This window comes from Chiroxiphia lanceolata, chromosome 1 (genome assembly GCF_009829145.1).
Source record: "Chiroxiphia lanceolata isolate bChiLan1 chromosome 1, bChiLan1.pri, whole genome shotgun sequence".
Taxonomy (NCBI): domain Eukaryota; kingdom Metazoa; phylum Chordata; class Aves; order Passeriformes; family Pipridae; genus Chiroxiphia; species Chiroxiphia lanceolata.
Window position 1 is genome coordinate 113,326,042 of NC_045637.1, and position 12,052 is coordinate 113,338,093.

The 12,052-nt window shown below is 40.5% G+C and overlaps 1 protein-coding gene across 7 annotated transcripts in view; it reads left to right on the forward strand.

Moving 5' to 3' along the window:
* Window positions 1-866: 866 nt before the first annotated feature.
* Window positions 867-12,052, forward strand: part of TOPAZ1 (testis and ovary specific PAZ domain containing 1) — a 41,597-nt gene continuing 30,411 nt past the window's right edge. For 3 of the 7 annotated variants that reach the window (XM_032684575.1, XM_032684607.1, XM_032684613.1), the window contains exons 1-3: window positions 868-2,247; window positions 3,655-6,223; window positions 11,194-11,255. In XM_032684575.1, the coding sequence (XP_032540466.1) occupies window positions 1,089-2,247; window positions 3,655-6,223; window positions 11,194-11,255 (3,790 nt within the window). In that variant the 5' untranslated portion in view covers window positions 868-1,088. Of the gene's footprint in view, window positions 2,248-3,654; window positions 6,224-11,193; window positions 11,256-12,052 lie in introns of all 7 variants that reach the window. The other 4 variants (XM_032684591.1, XM_032684620.1, XM_032684597.1 and 1 more) reach the window with 3 other exon arrangements.

A 12,052-nucleotide genomic window follows, 5' to 3' on the forward strand; every position in this document is an offset into this window, starting at 1 on the left:
GTCTTTACTGTGCGGCTGCACTGAAAGAGGTTGCCCAGAGAGCAATCCCACTGGAGATATTAAGGAACACAATGCTGCTTGAGCAGGCAGGTTGGACCAGATGACCCACTGTGGTCCCTTTCAACCTGACCCATTCTGTGATTCCGTGGAACAAGTACATGACCCCTCAGTGTTGGAGAGTTGGAGGGCTCCTGAAGCGTTGTGCATGAGGCAGGTAACGCTGCTTCACTGAGCTGGACGGAACACCTGAAGGAACGGGTAAGCCTGGGTATTTTCCTACGCGACTCTCACCTCGGGGCGAGCCGGGCGTTTGGTCGGACGATGTGGCAGTTCCACACAGAACCCCGTTACCTCGGGCGCCCCATGAGCCACGGCTGCGGCCGGGCCCGGCAGCTTCGCACGGGGCTTCGGGCAACATACGAGCAGCACTACGACGGTGTACCCAAACCACAGCGCCGCCGCCCCGCCCAGCCTTGCCGGCACCAAATCCCCGCGGCGCGGAGGAGCCGCTCTTGCCACCCCCATGCTGAGCCCCGCCCCGGCGGTGGGGGTTAGGCGTGAGGGCGGCGCCGCTCACTCGGCGGGAGGGCGAGCGCTGCGGGGACGGGGCTTTTGTCAGGTTCTGCACGGCTCCGCGCCTCGCCCTTACGCCGCTGCTGCCATTACCCGCCGCGGCGGCAGCTCGGCCCTGCGGACGGGCAGGCGGCGCTTGGAGGAGGCGTCGAGAAACGGATCGGTGGACGAGGGTAGAGGGTGAGAGGGTGTCGCAGGTGGCTGCGGTCAGCGGCTGCCTTGAGTCTGGGGAGGCGCGGGGCTTCTTCCTCCACCGCCCTGCTCTGTGAGGGGTTGTTGCGGGCTGGGGGGGGGGGGGGCGGGCTGTCGGGAGGGGCTCGCCTGTGGCCGTGGGCTTTTCGTGAGCGGCCTGGCTTTTCTGTCAGCCAGGGCCCCCTCGGGTGACCCGTGAGGCCTGAGAGGGGTTGTGCTCCCCTACGAGGTGGGCCCTGTGCCCGCCGCGGGTGCCAGGCTTTCACTGGGGTGCACCTGCGAGCGGGTTTTGTGGGTCCTGCCGCTGTCTTTGCGCTCCCGAGATGCCGCGGTTGAGGTCGGGGAAAGTGGTATCGGCCAGCGAGGTGGGGCCGTTTGGCTCGGAGGGCGCCGGCCCCGGCTGCCAGGGTGCGGGGTGTGAGCCAGGGAGAAAGCTCGTAACGAAGCGGAGTCCTCGCCTGGCGCGGAAGAGAAAACCAGAGCAGCCCTTACCTACCTGCGCGCAAGCTGCCAGGCTCGCCAGCGCTTCTTTTGGGCAGTTTGCTCCTCTTTTGCCCGTGCAGGAGGAGCAAGGTGAGAACGGCCGGGAATTCCCAGGTAGAAAAAACAGGAGGATACAGCATAGGAGGGCCGCCAGAAGCGGCAGCGGTGTAGCTCCGCCGATTTCAGACACAGCCGAGTGTGAAGATCGGCAGGCAGCAGGTAGAGGTGCAGCAGTAGGCTGTGAAGAGACTGTAAGGAGAGGGACAGGGCGAAGTCAACAGCTGTTTTTCCCAGGAACTCCTTTGCAGAATAAGTTCTCAGAAGGGATTGAGAGGAAAGAACATTGCTCAGACCACGTGGACCTCTCAGTTTTCCAAGAGGATTCAAGGAGTTCAGAAAAAGACGGCAAATACGGCTGTATGGATATAAAATTACAAATTCCATCCTCAGAGGAGGAAATTGAGAGCGCAGAGAGCTATTGCATTTCCTGTCTTCCCGAACCAGAAGAGCTGCGACCCAGAGAGGTCACATGGAGTACTGAAATGAAATGCACTGACTCAATGATGATGCAGAATAGGCAAATCCCTGATTTTAGGGAGAATTTGGGGGGTCAGGAAGCCGTGACTGAAACAAAACATCAGAAAGTGATTGATATACCAGAGAAGTTGAATGGGTGTCCTTTAGTTGGATCAAGACAACAAGGGAGACAGGAGAAAGAAAAGAAATGCTTGAGCAAGAAAGGCGAGATATCATTGATGAAACCAAAAGTATACGGTCCCAGAAAGAAAGGTAATTCTGTTTTGCTAGAACTTCATGCACAGTGTCCAGAGTCCAGGAAAGGACCTGTGAATATGAGGAAGAGGGGTAGAAATGCGCTGGTACAGAGCGTAGATGGACAAGAACAACCACCAACCAGACGAAAGACATACAAGTGCTGCATGAAAGAAGAGTGGCAGAGCTCAGTCCCTCAGAAAGGAGCAGACAGCCCAGGGGAAAATGGTAAGCACTTGGAGAGCCCCACTGTAGAAGTACAGGTGCAGAATTTGGGCTCCCAGAACAAGGACTAGTACTGCAGTATGACCTTTAAAAACTGGCTGTTAATTTAGTTCAAGAAGTGTAGAGATAGGAGCTGGAGTGTGCTTTAAAGTACTGTAAACAGAAGTCTTGGAAGAAAGCAGATTTTTCGAAAGATGAAAGGCTTTTCTTGAAGGAGAAGCAGCCTTTACCATAAAGGAGAGGAGACCAGTTACCTTTTGGGGGGGTATCAGGAGGGAGGAAGGGTGAGGGGAAGAGAGAAGGAGTATTGGCAGCAACAGGCCCTGGGTAAGGAGTACTGGAATTTGCTTCTCTTAAAAGCGGTCTGCCCATTCCTTCAGAGAAGGTCAGGCACAAGCAGGAAAGGAGGCAGTAGTTTCAGCAAAGCCAAAATAAGTCAGTTCTTCATTAATCTGATATTGCCTGTTTATTTTTGAATCTGTATCATGCTGTCTTGTTTCAGTGCCTGCCTTTACAGGATGCTGGAGTTTTTTTTCCAAAACTTTTTGCTCTTTAATTGCTATTCTCTAAAATCCTAGAAGATGTAGAAACAATGATTGTATTTTCACGTTTTAAGTGACCGTTGTATCAAACTGGAACAATTTTTGAAGGGGGATTTTTAAAAATTTCTTTATTTTTTCCGCAATGATTGTCTAAAAGACATTCTTCTTACTTTCAGTGTGGGTACATTCAAATGACAAATATTTACTGTAGATTATTAATAAATGTTTTATCTAGAAACCATGTTCTGAAAAACTGAGATCAAAATTGTATCTTTGAAACCTAAGATCTAAAAAACCTACATCTACTAACGTGTTCTTGAGTACATTTTCTAGTCTAAATTTTCAGATGTACTCTTTTTTGCATAATCTGTATTTGAAATAAAAAATAGTAGTCTAAAAATGCAAGTCCTGTAGTTTTGCTGGATCTTGTTCAGTCTAATGCATTTGGTTGCACTCTGTATGTGAAATATATTCTTCTGAATAAGCTTTCCTATTACAGAGAATCTACTATGTAAACAAAAGATTTTAAGGCTGAGTGTGCAAACAGCATCTGCATTTTCATGCCAGACTTGCTCTAATTTGGTTTCCACCTCTGTGGAATGTATAACAAATATACAACTTGCAATGTCCTTATGATGCCTTAAGGTTTTGTTAATCTTTGCATTTGTTTCTTAAAATAAGACTTTAAGTCTGCTAGTAGTGTTCATTTTAAAAAAATGGTAAAACTTTACAGAAATATCTTACTTAGCCTTATCCTTTGTCATGTTCTTAGTAGCCTTGAATGTTGGGGTTTGGTTTTCTTGTTGTTCTCTTCATAAAATATTACAATAGGGTAGCCTTTTAGTGTTTTCTGTGCTTTTTTAATCAGCAGAGGAACAGCTGAAAACAATTGAGCAAGATTCCGGTACTTCACAGGCTGTGAAGAATGTAAAGACAGAGCAAAAGAGATCAGAAGATTCTAAGGAAACAGAATCTCACTACTCTAAATCTCCTGTGGTTGCTGCTTTAGGTGGGACTCAAAGCAAGAGCTTTCTATGCCGTGCTGTAACAAAAAAGTCTGGTGTGCAGTATAAAGTAAGTCAGCCTAAGAAAAGAAAACGCAGAAATGGTCAAATCAAACACTTGCAAAGTTTGACTGCAGCTGAAAAAGTGAACACATCTGTAAAATGTGATGCTGAACATTGCAGAAATGCCCTTAAACGTTGTAGTGGCTTGCTCTGTGCAACAGAAAAGAATCCATATGTGAGATTAGAAGACTGTAGTTACATCAATACATTAGTGAAGCTTTCAACTAGTGGAACTACCAGCAGTTGTAAATTAAATAGATTCTTCCATGTAGGCCATGGTACTGTAGAAGTGAGTGATACAACTTGCAGCAATAGTAGAATGCCAAATGAGATATCACCCGTAAAAGGTGGTTTATCGTCTAATGAAATAAAAAATGAAAATGGAGAAGGCCGTCTTTCATGTTGTCTGAGTGAAAGCAATAAGTGTTTAAGGGAAAAAAAGTGGAATATTGGTAGGAAACCTAGAAAAAAGATGAAAATCACAGAGAAATCAGAAGTGCAGAATACTTTCACGGGCGTGGCTAATGAATGCAATGAGTGTGAGTTACAAGCAGAAGCAGCAGTTGCAATATCAAGCTCCTTTGCAGTTTCAGGACTAAATCATACTCTGTCAGATTCACGTGATCATGAATTAAATCTTCCTATGGGAAAAAATAGTCATGAAGCACAAAATATATCAGCCTGGAGAACGAAGAGTACCAAAGTACCTGCTTTTGAAAATGCTGTTAAGAAGAGATCTGAGCTCTCTGTAGTAGCAAAAAGAGAAAATTCAAGCGTCGTGGCACATCAGTCAGCTGCCTCAGGTACCCCGAGAGCGCTAGCTCAGGTCCATGATACTTGTGACTGTCACAAAAGCAAGACAGGGGGAAAACTGAACAATGTGAATAAGGAATTTCAGCAGTTTACCTGTCAAAGAGCAGTACCCATGACTGGTAAAAAAGTTTGGCCTGTTGAATCTTGTGCCAGGACTTCTGAATGGGTTTATAAAAATGATGGGTCCATCTCAGAAGGAAAAAGACTTTTCAAAGCTGCCTGTGAGGATTCCTCTGATAAAAGCAGTGTTAAAGCTGTAGGAGGTAGTGGTGTGACTGGGAGTTTGAGACAGTTGGATTTGCCTGTGTCATCGGCAGAAATTACAAAAGAATCTGCACATAAAAGAATTGATCCAAATACTGAATGTCAGACTTCACTTGAAACACCAGAATCCTCTTCTGTAGATATTTACAAGACTTCGAGAATGAGTAATGAAAATGGGGAATCATCAGTTAATGGAGATAGAAGTGGTTTGGCTTTTAACCATGATGATGTGCAAGAAGTTAAAGGAACCTGGAACTTTACAGCCAAACAAAAAGATAAAAATGGCAGAGATGTAACAAATAGAAACTTGTCTATGACAGTCAAGAAGGGTATAACAAAACAAAAAAATAAAAGTGAAGGAGATGTAACAACTGAAAACCTGTCTGTGACAGTCCAGAAGGGTACAACAAAACAAAAAGATAGAAAGGAAGAAGATGTAACAAAAAGAAACCTGTCTGTGACAGTCCAGAAAGGCACATCTGCAGGTGACACAAATAGAATAAACTTTAGCTCTAAAGTGTCAGTAGTGAACCAGACATTTTCTGATTTAAAGCTAATTAAAGGGTTCAACCCTGAAAACCTGACAAAATTCAGAATTCCTTTATGTAGAAACAAGCCTGAATCCAGGAAATTGAAATCTGTCCATTCATTTGAAAGAAAAACCTGTAGTCCACTAGAGCTTGAAAGCACTGGTGTTTCAAGAAGGCAGAAGACAGGTGAAGAGACTGTGCTGGTAAATTCTGAGCAGCACCCTTTTCCTGTCGTGAGTGATGCTACATCTACAGCTTCTGTAAAGAAAACAGCATGTGAGATTGACAGTAAGGACTTTCAGCACAATGGCTCTGAAAACTTCTCAAATGGGATATCTGTGCTCCCTGAAAATTTTTCTGCATATCGGCATCCTCTTCTTGATGAACAACCAGAGTCATCTGTGCCTGATTTCTCCGGTTCTGAATGTGTGCTGAAACCTAGTTTTCCTGATCATTCTTGGAATTCAGTTGACCACCCTGTTGGATTGCAAATAAATGATGATAGCAAATCGAAAGAGATTCTTTCACAACATAAAAGTCAAAATTCACCAGATATTCTTGAAGCTTACAAGCAAGATATTCTTGTCATTGATGTGATTCAGGATGACCCTGATCTTTTTGGAACCAGTAATGAAGAGGAGCTAGCCCTTGCATGTGAGAATTGCCCAGTGAAAGTGTCCTCTACTAATATCTGCATTAAAGACACAAAGCCCGAGTCTCCCGTTACCTCAGAAAAGAGACATTCAGTTGAGAATAGTTCTGGGTATGCATACAGTTCTTTTTTTGTTACAATACTCCTAAGTACTTTTTTTTTCCTCATATCAATATACTTTGGTTGTAGTGGTCAGGCTTCTTTAAAGAATAATTTCTGGGTTGCTTCTAAGTGTCAAATTTGATTAAGCTATGTCAGTATTCTGAATGCACATAAATTAATTTTTTCTTCCTAAGAGCTTGGATAAACAGGATTGAGGTAAAACATAGTCCTAAAGGACTGATTTAGACCAAGTGAAATATGAAAATATAAACAAAGGTAATTGGAAGTAATATTCTTAATATGACCTGATTTGAGATAGCATATTTTTGGGGGGCGTTTTTCTTATTTGTAAAGTGGTATAAATACTTTCTAGATAGCTTATTTTTTTGCTGGATCTGTAAGAGTAAATGGTTGTCTCTACAGTAGTATTCCATTCTGCCATTCTCCTTCCCTCTTTTTCTCCTATCCCCAGACATGTGGAAAGTTTTCAAATGCGTAACTTGGCTGAAGTGTTACAGATGTTTATGATCCTGCATCTTTATTCAGCAAGTTCCTGGTGTAAATCATTAGGTATTAATGTTTTTCTGGGTTTTGAGATGATAGTAAAAGTCACTGAAAGAGGAAGAGAAGTTTAAAGTAGAAACAGACTTTTGTAAATGAGGTGGTAGTTCTTCACGGAGTAGATGAACTCATTGATTGTCTAGTCTGTTTTCTCTCTAGGGTTTGATACTTGTGTTCAGTGGAAGAGTTTTAAGATTTAATTTTTTGTCTTACAAAGGAAAATGCAAAGTCTAGATAGAAAATAATACAAGCTTTTCCTCTGAAAATGAGTTTTCTTATTGGGATGGGTGTTTTAATTTTCTTTGTGTGCTCTTTCTGTGTGGCTTTATGTTATCCGTATTTTGTGTAATGTTTTAATTATTTTCAGTGTTGTACCAACAACCTTATAAATGCATTATTTTTTTTTTTTTTTTTTTTTTACTCTCTGCTTTCCTACTCCCATGTGCAAAAGCGGAAAGGAATCTTTTTTGTGGTGATGAACAGTGTTTTGGACATAAGAATATAAAACTTTCAGATGTTAAAAGAGTAAAATTTCTGCCAAAACAAGCCTCTGGAGAACAGGGCAAGTCTGTAGTAGCAACGTCCAACTTCTTGAGAAGCAGCTAGGCCGTGTCATAGTAAATTTATTAGAATGGGTATTCATTTTGGATACAGTGTCTATGATATCTTTGTATATCAGCATTAGTATTTGCTGTATTTGTACATTTTGCATTATTACCCAGGGTAATAATGGCTGTCCAGAGGTGGGTTCCAACTGACTGTTCAGACAGTTGTTGCACAGAATGGAGGACCAGAACTTCTTAGCCCTTTACACTCATGTATTGTTTATGATTATATGGTTTGCAATTTACCTGAATAGTAACTGAAAATTTTATTGGATCTTGTAAGTACTTTGTAGGGAAGGGCAAATACTTCCTTTAATTAGTAATTACATTGACTTAGAGCAACATTAGAGATCATTAGATAGATGAAAAATGAACTTGTTTGAAGTCATAATTTCAGCTTTCTTCTGATATCTTGTGAATTTGTTCACCATTAGCCAAGGAAAATAAGAATACATGGTTCTTGTTTCTTAGAATTTCCCCTTAATTTGCTAAAGAAAGAGGCAGGCAAAATTGTCTTATTTTTCTTTTTACCTTCCATAATTTGATGCAAAGATCATTAGATGGTGACTAGTCATGGTTGGTAACAGTCAGGAACATATTAATGAATTGAATATAAGAACATTAAAATAAGGCAGTAGACCTTATCATAGGCTACCTGATAAAACTATGGTATGCCCAGATAATACCAGATCATGGCCAGTTCATACTGGGGGTTTATTTTGTTGACTTTCACCAAATACAACTGGCCCTTCAACTTTGTTTGGCCAACTAAAAAAAAAGTGATTATGCTGTTAGAATTACACTCACATCATACTACATATTTTAAAATATTGACTCTGTTCATGTTCTTTTTTTTTTTTCTTTAGATATGGTCTAGACTACTGTCTGTGTTTTCTTGTTTGGCTTCTTATTTTATGCATCCTGAGTTTTGCATTGTTGCAGTATTAGTTTCTAACACCAGTCTGTTCAGGTAGAACGACGAGTCAGAACTCTGCTATTCTAAAGCATCTCTAACTTGTATAAATATTAGTTTATATACAGCTTTTGTTTAACATTTGGGTAATGTTAGCTGTTTGCTTCTAGATGAATGTCATCTAGCTGATTTTAGATAGAAGATTAATGCAAGCTGAGTATTTTCTTTAGCTGTTATCAATACATAACTTCTGTTACGATTTACCTTCAGTTTAATAAGAGCAGGTAGATGATCACAGAAAGAATCTAGATCTTTGCTAAAGCTATTTAGTACATGTATGCATGGGAATGGACTTCAGTATGTTACTTTTTATGTACTGATATTTTAGTCTGTCATTGGTACAGACCAGCAAGAACTGTGTTTCTGCTAGAAGCAACTTATGCTGAAAAGTATAGCTGGGTTGTTAAAAAGCTCTTTAAAAATGTGTTGAGTGTTACTTGTGAGTTTAACAGCAATGTAAAGGAAACAACTGGTGTCTTAGTTTGTAGTGTTCTTCCAACAACAAAAATCTGAGATTTAAGAGCTTGTCAAAACACCAGTTACTGTAATGAAGTAATATGTTTTATTCAATTGTGAAACAAAAGCACTGAAAGTGTGTGAAGGATGCACCAGGTTGATTCAGTAACTGGCAAGTGTTCAGTGGCAACTGTTGGCCACAGTGGATGCGTTACTGTTGGTGCGGATTCCTTTCACTTGAGCTTTGAATGTAAACACCAAGGCATGTTTAGTCATTGACACTTTGCATCTTCAACTGTTCATGACCTTAAAAGCCAGAGTGGTATTTTTAGTTATGAAAATTCAAGGATAATAATTTTTGGCTTTCAAATAATGAGAGCACTTGTCCTTCAAAAGCTGGTCAGAACAGTGATTCAGGTCCAAAATTCAGGTAAGTCTTGTTCTGGTTTGATTTGGCTATTGCTGCACATCTCTAACTTAAAGTTTCTGAACTACTGCAGTGGTACTTGTGCATATGCCCAGAACTGGTATCTGTGAAAAAGTAGGTTTAAGTAGAACAAACAGGTCCTGTCTTTATTCAGGAAGGTTCAGCAAAGGCTCTGTGTGTGTATGTCCTGAATGGTTTGATTCAGTTAGCATGTTCTGTCCTTTAGGATGAGTAGGACTGGTCATTCCTCCGGTGCTTGCATTTTTCAAAGAGAAGAGTGAGTGCTGGTCACTTCCAGGTATTAGTTGCCAGTCATCAGGAAAAGATTCTGGCCTGTGGCCTGAGCGGGGCAGTGAAACTCAGTTTTCACGCATACTTCTGTTTACTATTTTCTATTGCCTACCCCTAGGTGACTCCCGGTAGTGCAGAGTTTTGAATCAATCACCTGAGGTATTTCTTTTCTCTCATGTGGGGAATCTGCACACCTCAGGTGGATCCTTTCTGTCATTTCACCCCAACAGAACTCTAGGAGGTTCAGTGGATACCTTTGAAAGCGCATCAGGAGCCATTCTTGCTCTTAGGAGACTTCATTGTTTTACTGTTTTCCTTTTGAATAAAACCTTAAATTGAATCCATTTTTCATATGCAAAGTAGGAAACAACACTATGTGTAACTTGGGCTGTAAAGAGAGGTTTGTTTAATCACCAGAAGCCCACAAAGCATCCCACGTTCTGACATGGACTGGTCTATCTCCCTTTCTACATCTCTAAAATATGTTGATGACTTCTTGTTCTGTCAGTGCTCCTAGGTTTGTCAGACTGGTGAGCAAATGCCAAGTACTGTAGTAAATGTAGTTTTCTGTATGTGTTTTAGGTACCTTCTGTACAAGCAGTAATAAAGTATTTCCATAACTATTTCACACTGCACAATTAGCAGAATCTGGTAAAGATTGGAAAGTGGCTTTTGACCTGAATGTGAAGATTTCAGTCTCTTGATGCTGTAAAATATTTTCAGTTTTAAGCAATGTATATTAAGATGACAGCTTTCTGCAACTGTCTATATGACAGTTTTGCAAAAAAGAAAGTAGTTGTAGGCAAAATTGCTCAAACTTTACATTTCACATAAAATGTGGGGGAGAGGGGAAATAAGCTTACAAAGAGCTCTAATAGTAGTAATCCCTCCCATCTCTGCAAACCTGCTGAAACTTAGTAAACTCTGCTTCTTAATATATCTCCTATCTGTGCTTGAATGTTTGTATAGTTCCAAGTTACACATACTGTGGAACTTTTTCATTTCCACTAGGTTGTTGCAAATTTTCTTTGCTGTATTTTACTAGACAGCTTGCTGTTGTGTCATTCACCAGGTACAAGCTTCCAAAATCTGTGCTGATGATGTTTTATATATTCTGTATATAATACTTTAACATGTACTTTTACTTCTGAGCTTTTCTAAGGAGAAATAGTTACTGTTTCCTAACTTATCCTTGAAATAGGTGAAGTAAGTATCTATGAACAAATGTTTTTGCGACTCTCTTTGCGATAGATTGTTATGCAGATGATCTTGAATATAAATTTACTCTGGTCTCAGATATAAAAATGCTATAAATCTCATTTTCTAGAAACTCATAAATTGGCTCATTAGCACAGTATTTCCATAATTTGTAATACAGAGAAAGTTTCCTAATTTTATTAATTGAGATAATGAGCTTTTACTGAAAATTTGGGGATTTGAAATGTCTTGGTTTTACTTAACGTGTTGAGGCATATACCTGTAGGGGTGGACATAAGAAAGCCAAAAGTTAAGAACAGTCTTACTTTGTATTTTATGTGCTTTGTGTGTTGTATGTAAGGATTCTGTCCATAGCTAAAACTGTTACTGAGAACCTTAATGTAAGTGGTACATTAATTTTGGTTTTGTTCAAGATGGAAATCTTAAATACTCTTTTTGTTCAAAACAGATGCATGCAAGAATTTGGAATATCAAATGATATTGAAAATTCCTGTGATTTGGTGCTAAAAGGTGAGAGTCATAGGAAATTTTTTTCATACATAATCAGAACGTGAAAGTAACCACAAAGATATTTTGTGGCAAAACCTAGATTTTCTGCTCCCTGCAAAAAAAGAGGAACTTGTCAGTTCCTGGAATATCTTTTTATTGTAATGGCAGTTTGTTTCCTAATGTGTCTAAAAGTGACGTCTTTTGAAATGGTACAAACCTGAGTAATACAGGGATCTACTTCTCTGTAATACCTGTCTGTTGGTAGTACTGGGAGGTTGGGGTTTTTTGTTTGGTTGGGTTTTTTTGTTAGTAGGCTTTTTTTGACATCTCTCTGATACTTTAGGAATTCTGGTAGTTGAGATTATAGTAGGACACTCAGTACTGTGATACTGCTTTGGAGTCTGGCTCACCTTTAGAGTTGGCTGTTCTCTTGTGTTCATCAGCACACAAAATTTTATAATCATTTTTTTTTCCAGCTTGTCCTTTTGGTCTTTTTATGGATGCTTTGCTCATTCTCCTGAGACGCTGTTGTGTTGTTAAAGGATGCTTTTTTTTTTTTAATAAGAGAAGGTTAATTCTGACTTAATGGGTTTTTTTTCTTCCTATTTAAAGCATAACAGTCCAGCTAGGCAGCATATGAATGTGATTTGTTTTGTTTTCTACAGCTTACATACCAGACCTACTTTTCAGTTATATCTGATATATCTATATATTAGATAGGCCGGAGGAACAGGATTTTGACTTTGAACAGAAGCGCATTATTGACCTAGTGGAGAACACACAGAGTGCTGAGACTGGTTCTGAAAGTTCACGGTATT